The 14,604-nt window shown below is 37.5% G+C and overlaps 1 protein-coding gene across 3 annotated transcripts; it reads left to right on the top strand.

Moving 5' to 3' along the window:
• Positions 1–2,705: 2,705 nt before the first annotated feature.
• LOC306805863 (granulocyte-macrophage colony-stimulating factor receptor subunit alpha-like) lies at positions 2,706–13,190 on the top strand. 3 transcript variants are annotated; one of them, XM_079314103.1, is made up of 9 exons: positions 2,706–3,441; positions 4,429–4,558; positions 4,646–4,821; positions 6,177–6,316; positions 9,363–9,401; positions 10,351–10,480; positions 11,048–11,138; positions 11,621–11,702; positions 12,030–13,190. In XM_079314103.1, the coding sequence occupies exons 2-9, from the start codon at positions 4,431–4,433 to the stop codon at positions 12,102–12,104; spliced, it is 861 nt and encodes a 286-aa protein (XP_079170229.1). In that variant the 5' UTR covers positions 2,706–3,441; positions 4,429–4,430; the 3' UTR covers positions 12,105–13,190. The 3 variants fall into 3 exon arrangements, with proteins under 3 accessions (XP_079170229.1, XP_079170228.1, XP_079170230.1); XM_079314102.1 differs by lacking the exon at positions 2,706–3,441 and having other exon boundaries at positions 3,458–4,558; XM_079314104.1 differs by lacking the exons at positions 2,706–3,441; positions 9,363–9,401 and having other exon boundaries at positions 3,458–4,558.
• The last annotated feature ends 1,414 nt before the right edge of the window (positions 13,191–14,604 follow it).

Here is a 14,604-nt window from a genome sequence, read left to right as displayed (position 1 = left end):
TGTTAGATGAAAAAATTACTTAATATATGATTGCAGGTGTACATGTGTATAAGTATTGAGGGGGAAATGTTGGAAATGGAACATCTGAACTCTCCAGCAGAACTCTGTCCCTTACTAATGGCAGATGGCACAGGCCAGTGCTGTGTTTTTACAACACCTGGATGAAACAGAAGTGTAAGCCTGAATCCTCTAATGAATAAGGAGGTATGAGAGAAAATCCTCAGTCTGGGGGCTAATCATGTATTTTGACCTTCTATTTGTGTGAAATTGAATATTAATCAGTCCTATCCTGTCAGCCAGGAGGGCCAAATGTGTCCTGGGGACATCAGGGACAGCATCACAGCCAGGCAAGGGAGGGGATTGTCCTGCTCTGCTCTGAGCTGGGGCAGCCTCACCTCCAGTGCTGGGGGCAGTTTGGGGTGCCACAACATATTAAAGATATAAAGGCATTAGAGAGGGTCCAAAGAAGGGCTGCAAAGATGGTGACAGCCCTTCAGGAGATATTTCAGAGATGGGCTGAGGACTTTTGGTCTGTTAAAAAAAAATTCCCCTAGACCAGGGTACTATCAAAAGACCATCTTTGGAACAGAATTTTTCTATGGTTCTGTGTTTCTAAATGTAAAAAAGTATTTTTAAAGCAATTTTTAAACAGATCCAGAGAAGGATCTTTCTACTTAAGTTATAATTTCCAAAAACTAAAAGCACCTGCATTAAATGGGAAAACTAAAGCCAACACTCACTGTAATCTAAGAACAATTAAACACATCCAGTCTACTGGATCCTCTCCATCCTGCTTCACATAGAGTTGATCATGGCCATTGGTGCACCCCTCACATCCCCACTGCTTTCTCTGTGAAAACTGCTGAGATAGAAAAGTCATTAAGAAAACTTTTTCACTACCAGCAACTAATGAGAAAACCATAAATCATATCCATGAAACAGTGGAGGTGGCAGTAGGTGTGGGACTAAGGTATCACTTTCCCATCCCTGGGAAAAGATCCCAAAAATAAGTGAGAAAGGCTTTAGAATCTTTTAACTAAGTGCCTTGGATGCTCACAGCATCCAAATCCTTTATTCTGGTTTCCTATGGCTATTCCTCTGTTCTGTGCTCAAAATTATAAAGTTCTTGCTACAAGGAATAAAATTAAGAGGACTTGTCTACTCTGTATTTTTGTGACACCTGCAAAAGCTGCAACACACTAGTGCAGCAAAACACCATACAGTTCTTGTGAACACTCGGGTTTTGTTGGAGCAATAAATTGTTTCTGTGATTTTTAAGAAATGTTGTGTTTGATACTATTTCTGCAATGATTTCACTCCCAGTAGAGCCAAAAGTCTGTAAACAGCCCTAGTGTCTCTGCCTGGGTTTCTCTTCTCTCTTTTATTATATTTTATCTTTCTCTTCCTTTTTCTCTTATTTTAATTCCAGCTCCTGGTCATAGCAAGGCCACTGGTCTCTGAAAGATGACAGACTTTGGTAGCACCTTCAGTAGCACCCTTGTTTCTTGGGAATTTTTGAAATATGTTTAATTAGTTTTCACTTTTGAAAGCCTTAGGTAAGGAATTGCTCTAAATATAGACAAGAAAAGAAATCCCCCGGATAGAAAAGTTCCCTTTTCTGCAAAAAACAGCAGTGTCCTTCTGGGCTGTTTGGATTGTTCTGCTGCAGTAATTCAAAAACAAAGTAGCCAAATCCCAAAACCTCGAATTCCACTCTTCCTCACTGTGTTTCAGAGATAGAAAGCCTGAGAGAACACACAAAACACACTGCTTATCTGCTGCCTTCTCAAGAGATCTTCAGAGTTGGAGCATGGAAAAGCAGGCATGAAAATTCTGACCTCCCTCATTTTCCAAGTCCCATTTGACTCTCCCTGACATTTCTTATGGCTCTGATTTTATTCCTTGGGTACTTGTCACTACCCTTCTCCATGAAATGCAGTGTGTTACCACCACAAAATTGAGTGCTTCCTTTTAGAAATGAGGACACAATAAACAGTGAGGTCTCACAGTGACAGTCAGTGTTCAAAAAAATACATACATGGTTATGTATTGAATTTATTTAATCTGAAAGTACAAGAGAGACTTCTAAAAATGGACTGCTTTTACCTCTGAATAACTATCATGGGCTCAGACCTGATGTCCAAGCTTTCATTTGCTTTGTCTGTTGACATTTACAATGTGGTAGAGGTCACACTATGGTCATAGTGATTCTTACCAAAATGACCTGCTTATTTGACTCAATCTGTTTTTTGGCAGAATATCCACCTATACATGTAAGTTGTCATTCCCACCCTTTGTCTCATAGATATGCTTCAGAAAAACTGTCACATTTTTATTCTCTACTAGCATATGAAGAGAGTGAATGTCCTTGAATTGGTCCTTATAGAGCCAACATAGCCTTGGATCTTTACCTCTGAAACCACAAAATGTCAGACAATGCTCTCTTGGTTCTCTCATGGTTCTTGATTTCATAGATGACTGCAGTTTTTAAAGTTCTGGATGCTCAAAGTGGTATGTCCATTTCCTCAGTTAACAACAAGTTATTAAAATATGTGATTAAATGCATGAACACAACCATGGAGTGCCACATAATATATTGGCTCTTTTTCCATCCCTTACTCTATGTTTTTAGTACTGCATGTGAACAGAAGTGAGGTAAGTTATTTTTCCTTTCTTTCTTTTTTTTTTGGGGGGGGGTGGGGGGGGGATGGGGGATAGAAAATAATTTTGCAGTCAAAAAGTTTCCAATATGATGAGTTCACTACACCTGTCAGTTTATACTACATGAGTTGAGGAGAAGAATGCAAGTTTTCCTACAAATTTTTAACTTCAAGCAGAAAGGACCTGCAAGGTTTTAAGAGGAAAATGTTGGCATATCTTGGTGCTTGAAAAATGTCATATTTTCTAATGATGCTTCATTTCAATGTGAAGAAATGAAATTACTTTACATGGATTTTAAATCTCCATATTAAACAAGTTACATTGTCTTCTGTGAAACAAAGCCTTTCAGCACATGGAGAACCCCCACCTTCCATCCCCCAAAGATGGCTTGTAAGGAAAGGTGCTTTCTACTTCTCATTATTTTTTAGAGCTAGAGAGAAATACTTGTAAAAATGAATATTTTTATACACTTTCTGGATTCCCAAACACCAGCATACTCTGGTGCAACAAAAGGGGAAATTTAGCAAGCTAACTTCTTGTTCATATTATAAGAAATCCTAAGTTGGGCAATTACAGAATTTGCTATGAATCAGGGGGGAAGTGATGAACATTTATTTCACAACACTTCCGATGCTAAGATGGTTCCCCAAAACACAAGCACCAAGGGAGACAGCCCTATTTATAGTTATACAGTCTTTTAAGATGCAGTCTTTCCACCTTCTCTGAACCTGAAGACCATAATAGAATGATAAAAGAAGTAAAGACATTTTGAAATAAAAGGTAGGTCCATCTTTTTATTTCCAACTGTTTTGTTTACTGAAGTATTTACTGAATTTTTAGGAAGTTCAAGAGTAGAGTGGTGTCTGGATGTCCCAGACAAAATCTGAAAAGCTGTCAGAGGAATATATGGAACTAAGTTGAATGAAGCTTTTTTTTTTTACAAATAAAGTACCTTCTGCATGCTAAGAAAGATCCTAGACACAATTTTGATTTTTTACTGTGTTTGATACTGAATTTTAGAAGTGAAACACTGTTCCTCAATCATAGAATCATATCCACAGAATTATTTGAGTTGGAGAGGGCCTTGAAGAACACTCAGTTCCAGCCCCTCCAGGGACATGCTCAGGTACACCTGTTTGCTCAATGCCCCAACAAACCCAGCCTCAAATACTTCCAAGGATGGTGCATCCAAGCTTCTCTGGGTAACCTGTTCCATTGCCTCACTGCCCTCACAGTGAAGGTTTTCTTCCTTGTATCTAATCTACATCCTTGAAAACACACGAGCTAACACCTTCAGCAAACTTACTACATTCAGCATTAGGTAACTTCAGTTGATGGATATTACTCTGACCTATTTTGATATTTTTTACTTGGAGCTATTTACCCACTTGCCTGACATCTGTTCATCCTTAACTTTCTATACAGCAGATAGAAAAACAATCTTTAGACCTTAAAATAGCAGTCATTCAATGAATGTCTATAAAGTTTATGCAGTGTTCCTGATAGCACCAGCTTTTTTGTCACATAAATTGTTTTGCTGCAGCTATAATTGCATCTTTGGAGGATTTATCCATAAAAAATCTTCCATTCAATCAGGGCAAATAACTTTCAGTGTTAGCAAAAAAAAAAAAAAAAAAAAAAAAAAAGTCATTCCTAAACCCAAGCAATAACTAGCTGGAATCTAACATACCCAAGTGTGTGCCATCATCCTCCAGCTTGGAGGAATCACATGATTTTTCCTCATCATGGATATTCCTGTGTTTGCAGGCATGAATGGGTCAGCCATTGAAAACTTCTCCTGTGTGATTTATAACATCTTCCTCATGAACTGCACGTGGCAGGCAGGAAGGGATGCTCCAGCAGACACACAGTATTTTCTCTACTGGCAGGAGTCAAGGTAAGTTTGTTTGGTCCAGAGAATTCTGAATTCTCATTCAGCACATCACAGTGCCCATGTTTAACTAAAATACTTTGCTGTATGCAGAGAGGATAATCAGAAGGAATGTGAGCTTTACATTAAAGATGAAAATTTCAGAAATACGGGATGTATCTTCCAAAACGTGAGCATAGGGAGTGAAAAAGCTTACTTCCTGGTGAATGGGTCTAGCAAAGACTCCCTGATCCAGTTCTATGATGAGTACATTGACCTGTATAAAATTGGTAAGTAAATAATTTATTTCAGCTTTATTTTAATTATTGAATGAAAATAATTTTATTATTGTATGAAAATAGTAGGGCATTTATCCTGAGAAGGAGCCATGTACCCTGTCTCACCTAGAGTTGAGAGCAAGAGACTGAATCTTCCTCAAGAAAATCTATTCCCCAAGCAAAAGACAAGGAAGGGAATTAAACAGGGAAGCTCCATACCTGTGTTCTGTTTGAGATTCTTTAGCAATCTACCCTCATGAGTTTTAGGTTTTTCTCAAGCAAGGTCCATAAGACTTTAAAAAACTGTACTTTCCCCTGCTGCTCTTTCAGTGATGGCCAAATACCACTCAATAGAGGAGAGACTTACTAGAAGTTTATCTGAGTACTGATTTCTGCTTTTCATTGCCAGTGGGGATGACACAAAGGACGCCATACCCTGGAGTAAATTAATTGAGACATATATAAAATACCTTACACCTGTGGTGCTGTGCTTGAAAGCATCCTGTGCAGTCACTGTTACTGCAGCAAAGTCTCACTGGAAATGTCACACTGGTCCTGGTGTTGTGCCAAAAGATTGAACAAAAAAGGTTTCATTCTATAAGAAGATATTAAGCAGTAATGTCACTCATGGCAGATACAAGATTGTTCTTTGACCAAATAGCCCATCACAAACAGGCCAGGCTGTCCCTAAATACTGATGTAAAGTAGCATTCTAGTTAATATTAAACTTGAGCAGCCTTTTGTCACCCTTTCTGCCATGAGTGACTGTCTTTTGCTGTTCCAATTATTAAGTCATTGGCAATGATAAAAATAAAGGCCCTCATACTTTTGCCTACATCAGTGAAGTGAGGGGCAAGACATGAAGAAGTTGTCTAGACTATTAAAAATGGAGTGTCTTCCTTAAATGTGTATTTCTTTTGCAAGGAGGGAATAAAGTGCATAGTTGACGTTGAAGGCACCACCTTCATGTCACAGAAACATCACGAGGGGGCTTAGAGAAAAAAAAAAGATCTTTGAATTTCTTACTTTAGGGATAGCAGCAGCTTGTTCATCTGCAGTAATAAACATTCTCTTAAAAAGAAGGCAGTATTCTACCTTATTCCTCTAGAAAAGTAAATGGAGGGGATTGTTTCTTTGTATGCTGCTATATCTTGTTCCCTCTTAGCCCCTTTTTTTTAATCTATGATCCTGTGTACATGATTTTTAAAACTTAGTCTTTCAACTATTTTTAATAGGTCCTGACAAAAATAGGCACAAACTAGTATCTTTTTTCACAGAGGTTCTACTTGCAATTTCACCCTCTTTCATCAAATCAAAAAGAGATCAGGTGATTTTAATTATTTGAACTCTTGGTTATATCATTTCAGAAAAGCTCATGCCTCCATCAAATATTACAGTCAACTGTGATGAAATTAAAAATGCTTGCATGATTCAATGGCAACGACCCCAAATAAATCATTCTAACAAAGACAAGTGTTTTAAATATGAAATTAATATAAAGTATAAGGTAAGAAAGTCCTCACTTATGCTTTAATTAATATATTTACATTTACACATGAGTGAAAAGAAAATAAGTCTCTTTTCTATGATGCAGCCTTCCCCACACATAGCACTTTATTCCTTTGGGACTGCACTTTTCAGATCCATACCAAATCCTGCTATTCCATACTGCCCCAATTTTATTTTCTAATCCCTGCCTCTTTGAGTAAGACACTGCTGGGGATTCAGTGGATGTCTGGGACAGTCCTGGAGGAGAAGCATGGTTAATCAAGTTTCAAACACACCACAGCTTTGTCTGTTACAGCACTTAGAAAAGGCACTTCTTTCACTAAAACTTGTTGGAGTTGCCCCTGAATTGAAGTATTTCCAGTGGAATCTGGATCTCTGTGGAAGGGCAGAGCTGGGCTTTAAAGAGTGAAAAGAGAAATGTGCATTCACTTAACAATTTTGAGTTAATAGAAGTGAATGAAATTTTTTACATGTATGAAATGCAAATAGCTTACCCAGATACAAGCATCACACCTGTTGGTCCAAAAGTTGAAGATTTATAATGATAAATAAAAGGAAAATATATGTGAGAGGAAGCAGAAAGGCAGTGTGACCAAGGACAGGTTAGTGGTGGGGTGACCTTGATTTCACAAGTCTTTTGGCAAGAGCAGATATAAAACACTGCAGCAGAATTGCATTAAAAGGCCACAGGGTGGCAGACAGAGACTACAAAGGAAAAATCTTTCTGAACTACAACCAGATTTGGCCACCTACTTAGTGGCTGAGAGGCACTCCTTAGGTATTTGGAATTTCTTCTGAATTCTCTGAATCCCTTGGCTGCTGTAACATTATTGAAAACTATCTGACATAGAAATAAAAGTCTGTCGCAGTAAAGTAATACATACTTTTAAAAAACTTTCAATATATGTAATGCTATTTTATAAAGAATACTCAATTCACATCTTCTCTGAATTTTTTGACTTTTTTTCATCATCATAAGCATTTTTCACCAAGGTAATTATGTCAAGGTATAGCAATTATTCCATCAATTGAGCAGTATAGGCTCCTTTGACACTTAGAAGATGCAACTATAATCATATCTTTGGAAGATTTACCCATAAAAATTTCTTCTGCCAAATTTATTGCTTTATCACTGACAGGTCCAAAATTGAGGGTTTTTTACCAATACACTATGACAACAAAAGTGTTGCAGTCAGCCTTTAAACTTTACTTTTCACAAGTGAAGTCTCTTGCATTGGGAGGAAAAAAAGAAAAAAAAAATGAGGATAACACCGTGAGCAACATAATTTCAATCACTTTTTCATGTCTGAAAAAAATTTCTTCTTCAGTGATGTTTTTTGTTAAGGCTTTATAGATCAGGATATCTGAGAGAACCGAAGGCAAAACTTAGCAGGGCAAACTGAGCTAAAAAGACACCAAATACCTCTACCTCCCTTATGTCTTTTGTTCACCCAATTCAGCAACAGGCCTGCTTTTTCCATAGCCTCTCTTATTGTCAATGAACTTATAAAAAACTCTCTTGTATTCACCTCCCTCACTAGTCTTGACTCCAGCTAAGCTCTGTCTTTCCTGCCTCCATTCCTCTATGTGCAGATGATATCTTTGTATTCCTCCCACATCCCTTCTTCTACCTTTTGTATAATTCCCTTTAGCCTCTGAGTTCAGACTCAATCTTCATGTCCTGCCATGCTCACCTGGAACACTTGCCTGATTTTCTGCACCAGACTTCAGGTGTGCCCAGAGAAGAGCAGCTAAGCTGGTGAAGGGTCTGAAGCACAAGTTTTATGGGGAATGTCTGATGGAGCTGGGGCTGCCTAGCCTGCAAAAAAAGACTCAGGGAATACCTTAATGCTCTCTACATCCACCTGAAAAGGGATTGTAGCCAGATGGGAGTCAGTCTCTTGTCCCAAGAGCCAAACCACAGGACAAGAGGAGATGGCCTCAAGTTGCACTAGGGGTGGTCTAAATGGAATATTAGGGTGGTCAGGCATTTGAGCAAGCTGTTCAGGAAAGTGATGGAATCACTTGAAGTGCTCAAAAAATATGTGGCTGTGTGTTCAGTCCAGTTGTCAGAACTGGACAAGACTCCACCAGTTGTGGTGCCTCACCACCAGCACAGTAAAGAATTTCTTCCTAATGTCTAATCTAAACCTTCCCTTCTTCATCTTAAGGTCATTCCTCATGGGCTATCAATACATACCCTTGTGAATAATCCCTCTCCAGCCTTCCTGTAGGACCCTTTAGGTCTTGGAAGGTGCTGTAAGCTCTCTCCAGAACCTTTCTTCTCCAGGCTGAACAGCTTCATATTCAGATGCTACATGAGCATGCTTGCAATTGTTTGAAAATATAAGTGTGGATAAGTCTAAAATTATGTACTGCAAAATAATTACAAAAATTATTGTAATTGTATAAAGAGATTATATAGTCTGCAGTCCTTAGTTGTGTGTGGTCAGTATATTATGTGGTAGTTATTATGGCTAATCAAATAAGATGAGAAAAAATTATTCTATCTATTTATCTATCTATCTAATCTGTGAATCCATGCCAGTCCTAAATATTTTCATCTAAAAGAAAACAAAATAATATTTACATAACATTTGCAATTACATAGTGACACTTATTGTAATATTAAAGCATTAGATGTGAATTAAAAAGTTTATTTCACAGCTTTATATATATATTTTTTTTATTTTTATTTTTTTAAAATTTCCTGGTGTGTGTAAGAATAAACTTATAGTTTTCATTTAGATGTCGTTTGCCTTGTGTTGTTTCAATCTGAAATAAAATTGTATCTCAGCTGTGATGACAAGGAAAACAAATATCTTCCCATAGCAGAATTAATAATTATATAAACTTGGCATTGTAGATGAATTAGATATTAGATACTAAATGTTAGACAAATCACTAGGTCTTCCAAACAAACCATGAGGTACCTGAGAAAGAGAATGCAGAAAAATTTTAAATAGATAAAAATTAAATATTATTGAAACATAAAACAAGCAATGATAAAATTAGTTGCTTTAATTTTTTCTTTCAATTTACAGGATAATCTTAAAGAAAAACCCATATATACTTCTATACAAGTAAGTCTGTTCTATTAATCAGCAATACATGTTCATTTCATTGTCAACTGTGAAAAGTATATAGTATGTAAATAACTTTAAATCAGTATGTGCTCAGTGTCCTATGCTTTATGGGAACCTTATTTATGGATTTCATGAATGCATCAAGCTGCTAAATCATCGTGGCATATTTAATTTATTATACTTTCAGGGGCAGAACTTTATTGTTTTTCTGTAAGTATTTTGAAAAGTCTCCCATTTTTCATTATATTGTCCACTCTCCTTTTAAAATATTTGGAACAGACTTTGAAAGCAGGGAAAAGATAAGCTATCTCCTAGGAATTCAATTTTGTTTATGAAAACAAAGACCACAACAGCCCTTTTGGGATGGAGGTTGTCATCCAGATATGCTACACCTCCTTTTGATCAGTGCATCTTGCACATCCCACCTCTGTGCAAAAGTCTCCAAGAGCAAGAGTAAATTATGGTAGCACTAAGTACTGCAGTCATCTACTTATTTTGCAGGTTTGGCAAAAAAATTATGCTTTTTCTGAAAATTCATAATGCAGAGACTGAGGCAGGTGCACAGACACCTTATTCCTCAACTCACTCAGTTCTAACAGTACTAAAACGAGATGGTTTTTCTATCTCTCTATGTGCTTAGGGAAATTATCAGTAAGTCAAACCATATCACAGGTTATGCTTTTATGAAAAAGATGAAATGCTTCTAAATGTAAAAAGTTGAATGTGTGTCAGGTTATTTTTGAGATACGTATTTGCGTGTATATTATATAAATAATAATAATGATTTCTTTTTCTCTTTCAAGTCTTCTATAAGCAATGCTTTCATAGCCTCTTGAAAGTTTCACTGATTGTACATGCATATTTTCAACACAGCCATGGAACAAAGAAAAGCCACACAGTTTTTTAGGGTGGTTTTTTTGGTGTTTTTGGCTTTTTTATGTTTTAGGAAGGGGGAAATAGTAATGTATATCTAAGATCCAACACAAGAAAGAAGTATATCTTGAGAATGAGAGCAGCTGGCAGTGCCTGCTTCGTGAACCCAGCCTGGGGGGAGTGGAGTGCACCTGTTGAGTTTGGTAAGAACAAATCCGTGTCCTGGGCTACTCTTCCCCAGTGATGTCCTGTCCACCTCACACATTGTCACACACCTACAGACACACACATGTACAAAGGATTAGCAAATATTTTGCTTCACACCACACTAAAGGGAAGAGTAGGCAGAAATTTAATTGACTTCTTAACATTCTAACACTGGAAGAAACATGAAAAATTACACCTTTGCAGCTGTAGTGGGCTCACTGCAGAGAGTGAACAAATAGGATCAATGTTAATTCTTCCCATCAGACATTTCTGCTAAAGTGATAAAAAACAGAATTCATTCTGATGAGGTGATGAGGCACTGGCACAGGTGGCCCAGAGAGGTTGTGGATGGCCCATCCCTGAAAGTCTTCAAAGCCAGGCTGGGGCTCTCAGCAATCTGCTAGTGGAAGGCATCCCTGCCTGTGCCAGAGTGGCTGCAATTAGATGATCTCTAAAGGGCACTTCCAACCCAAACTATTCTATGTCCTGTAATTCTATGACCTATTGCTCATATGACTACTACTACTACTATTACTACTAATTTGTGAATTTTTCCTTATCAGGAAATGAGGAAATTATATCTTCTTCTGTATGGATTTTACTTGGGGTTGCAACACCCTTATTAGCAACCATCACAATCTTTTTCTCCAAAAGGTAAACTCAATTTATACACTTATTTTTTCTGTGTGTGTGTAGCACCTAAGGTTTTTAAACAAATAAGGTGAAGATGTCTCTGTAGGACAGATAAAATAAACCATATAAGTGAAAAATAATTAGAAAGAAAGAGTATATTCTGCTATATGATACACTTTGCATAGAAATATACAGTAATTCAGAGAAGATACAGCTCTTAACTTGTTAACATTTTTACCCCCATTTTTCACTGTTTGTAGTGACATAGCAGGACAATTTTCTTTTTGTATTAAAGAAGGAAATTTACTGCTAGTAAATCTTTAATCAAAAGTGAATCTATTACCATCCGAATTATTTATGTTTTCCTGACATATGTTCATTCTGTGTTGGGTCTTAGGTATAAGACTGAAAAGGAAGATGAGAGCTGTTTCAAAGGTGCAAGGGTGTTTTTCACATTAGGTTATTCAATTTTAATTTTGTATTCAATACATTTTGGTTTCCAGGACTGCCTGTTGGAAGGCAGCATTTCCACAGATTCCAGGACCAAAACCTGCTTTTCTTACACAGGCTGATACAAATCCAGAGGTATATTCTTTTTTTATTTTTATATTAAATGTGTGAAATACACACAGAACTCTACTGGCTAAATTTTTAAATAATAAGGAACTTACTACCAAGGATCATTCTTCTCTTTGCCATATTCTGAAGAAAAAAACAATAATCAGCGAGTTCTTTAAGGGAAATTAAATGCAGTGCTCTTCCAGAACCATGGGGTTTCTCCCATTCCAGTCTCAGGGTACACAGGTGGTCACACGCAGCAAAACCAGGCAAAATACTCTCAGAATTGTGCATAAATAGAGGCTAACCTAACATTTTGTATAAAACTGATGGAAGTTTTTATTTTCCTTTCAGCTGATGGAGAGCAAAATTCAGTCAATAACGTCTGAAAATGAAGAGATAGTATTAGTTGCTGACATGGGGAGATAACCAAGGAAATGCAGGAGTCTGAAAGTGCATTTCATAGACAACTGTGTATCCCTGTGGAAAGCCTTGAATAATATAATAGGCTTTCTTCAATTTCTTTTCTTTTCTTGCAAAAACAGTGATGCAGCCAAGAGAGAATGATACCTCACATGCAATCTTTTTGAATGCCATTGTATTTGCTTTTAGCTTTGGCTAATTTTAACTGTTTGGATAAGCTCTCCTTACTGGATATCTTCTCTTTTGTAAATATGAAATGAAATATTTTATTCAATAATTTTTAGTTATGTTTCAATCTTAAGGAAAAATAATTGGTTTCCTGTTTCATATTAAAAAGATTAATAATTAATTTATTGAGATGAGTGTAATTTTAAAAATTCTGATGGCTGAATTCCATTGTTCTACTGTCAAAAATGGGCCAATTCATACTAGAAGTTTTTCTGGAGCTCTTCAAGTACACATGGGCAGTGAGATAGAAAAATGAGATTTGCCCAAATTTTCACACTAGGCATTTGAGTGTTGATATTTGATAGATGTTTAGTTATTAGACTAAACATTCCTGGGACTATTTTCTTGTACAGGGGCCAATTTACACATAAGAGTTCAGACATACTTTCTTAAACTCCTAAATAAGGTGGACACATGCAAACTACCTTTAGAAATTAGCCCTGGCCTGAGCTAACCTCTGGACTATGTCCAGGAACTGTTCAGGACATTACTTGTAAATCCTGGCCAAACTAATGCTGGGAACAGTTGTTCCTGGACAGGTTCCAGTGCTGGGGAGCCTTCCAGAGCTGTACTTTCCCCAGCTTATACCACAGCTGAACACAAACAGCTCTTGGCACACCCACTGCCTTCGACACAGTTAATGATTACCTTTTGGTCAAAGACTCACCTGGGAAGCTTTTTGCAGCAGGTCAGAACACAGCAAATATCTAAAAGAGGCTGAATTCATGCTGGACACACTTGCAAACCATTTTTGTGTTTTTCCCAGTATGCAGCAGTGGTCAGAGTGGAAATGCTCACAACTTGCTAAAAGAGTGATGGGGTTGTAACAGACTGCACTGGTTTATAGAACCTTGTGCAGTAACTCTCCTCTGGGGCAAAAACACCAGAGTGAGGCATAGTTTGGCTACAGTCCACCAAAACCTAGCCATGAGCTGTGAGCAACCATTCAGTGGCTCAGTGTGAGGAAGGGAAGAGTGAAGGATAATAAAAACAGTATCAAGACACTCAAGAGATGGCATTGGGGTCTTGTTAAATAGAACCTAAGCAAGCTCCTCATTTGTTTCCTGCTTTCTCCCAGCAAAGGGAATAACATACTTAACAGACACGGGAAAGGTATTACAGACAGAAACCTGATAAATTACTCCAGGTTACAGTTCAAAATCATTGAATCACAGAACGATTAAGGTTGAAAAATACCTCAAGAATCATTGAGTCCAATCTTTGACCTAACACTACTATCTCTTCAACTAAGCCATGCAATTCAGTGCCACATCCAGTCATTTCTTGGACACTTCCAGGGATGGTGAGCCACTCCTCATACTTACAAATGGATCAGTTAAAACTAATTCAGCCAGTGTTTGGGCAGCCTGAAGATGCTGGTCAGGTGATACTGTAATTTCCACCTTCACATCACCTAGAACCTCACCAGTCATGCCAGCACAACAGCAGGCAAATCCTCTCATCAAAATCAGTCAGGCACACTGACACACACTTTGCATCACAAATATGTGTGACATGGAAAGATGATGCTTCAGAAAAGTTATCCAAGGTGGCAGTGGTCACTGAGGTGGGTGGTGGTGCCCAAGTAGAGCATTATTTGATGGATAGACAATTTCAGATCACACTGAACTGTGATTACACATGTATTGGATGTGTTTCTTTTAGGCTACACAGAATAAGAAAATTAAGTCCTTTAGTGAGTAGAAGATTTGAAATCACTGTTCTCAAGGTACTGAAAATACTGACAAGGACTGAGCCAATGCCACTATGTGGTTCTAGTGACAAAATTCTGCAGCTGAGCCCTTCCTCACATGTGCTGTGACTAAGCTGTTACTCATTTCACTTACCTAGTTTTTTCACCCAATGATTTGAAAAGGATTACTATTAACATGTCCCTCTAGTAAGAATCACTGGGTAAAGTTGGACAAGACTGAGCAGAGTAGACTGAAAAGCAAAGACATTTAAAATTTAAAGTCTGTGAAGTAGCAGTTGGTGGATCTGAGCACATACACATTCACCTTCCTGCTACTGTGCCTGTGTTGGGAGTGGAAGGTAGGGGTTAACTGAAATCTTGCTTGCTGAAAACATCCAAGAACGGCAGGAAAAAAAGAAAAAATAAATCCATTACATGCAGATTACATAACTGCATGTCAGATGTCATGTAAAGCAAATGGGAAAGTGACTAAGAGTCAGAGCCACATCTGAAGTTGGTGGAAGTTGAAGCAAACAAAATGGATTATGCCTCTCAAATTTACATGACTGCAAAGATTTTTGCAAA

The sequence above is a fragment of the Erithacus rubecula genome (assembly GCF_903797595.1).
Source record: "Erithacus rubecula genome assembly, chromosome: 1".
Taxonomy (NCBI): domain Eukaryota; kingdom Metazoa; phylum Chordata; class Aves; order Passeriformes; family Muscicapidae; genus Erithacus; species Erithacus rubecula.
Note: the sequence above shows the minus strand (reverse complement) of the source record. Positions and strands in the feature narration are given on the sequence as shown.

Coding starts and splice junctions, on each gene's coding strand:
- LOC306805863 (XM_079314102.1), top strand. CDS start 4,407: ATGGATATTCCTGTGTTTGCAGGCATGAATGGGTCAGCCATTGAAAAC. Junction 6,317..9,362: donor AAATTAATATAAAGTATAAG/GTAAGAAAGTCC, acceptor TTCAATTTACAG/GATAATCTTAAAGAAAAACC. Junction 9,402..10,350: donor CCATATATACTTCTATACAA/GTAAGTCTGTTC, acceptor TTTATGTTTTAG/GAAGGGGGAAATAGTAATGT.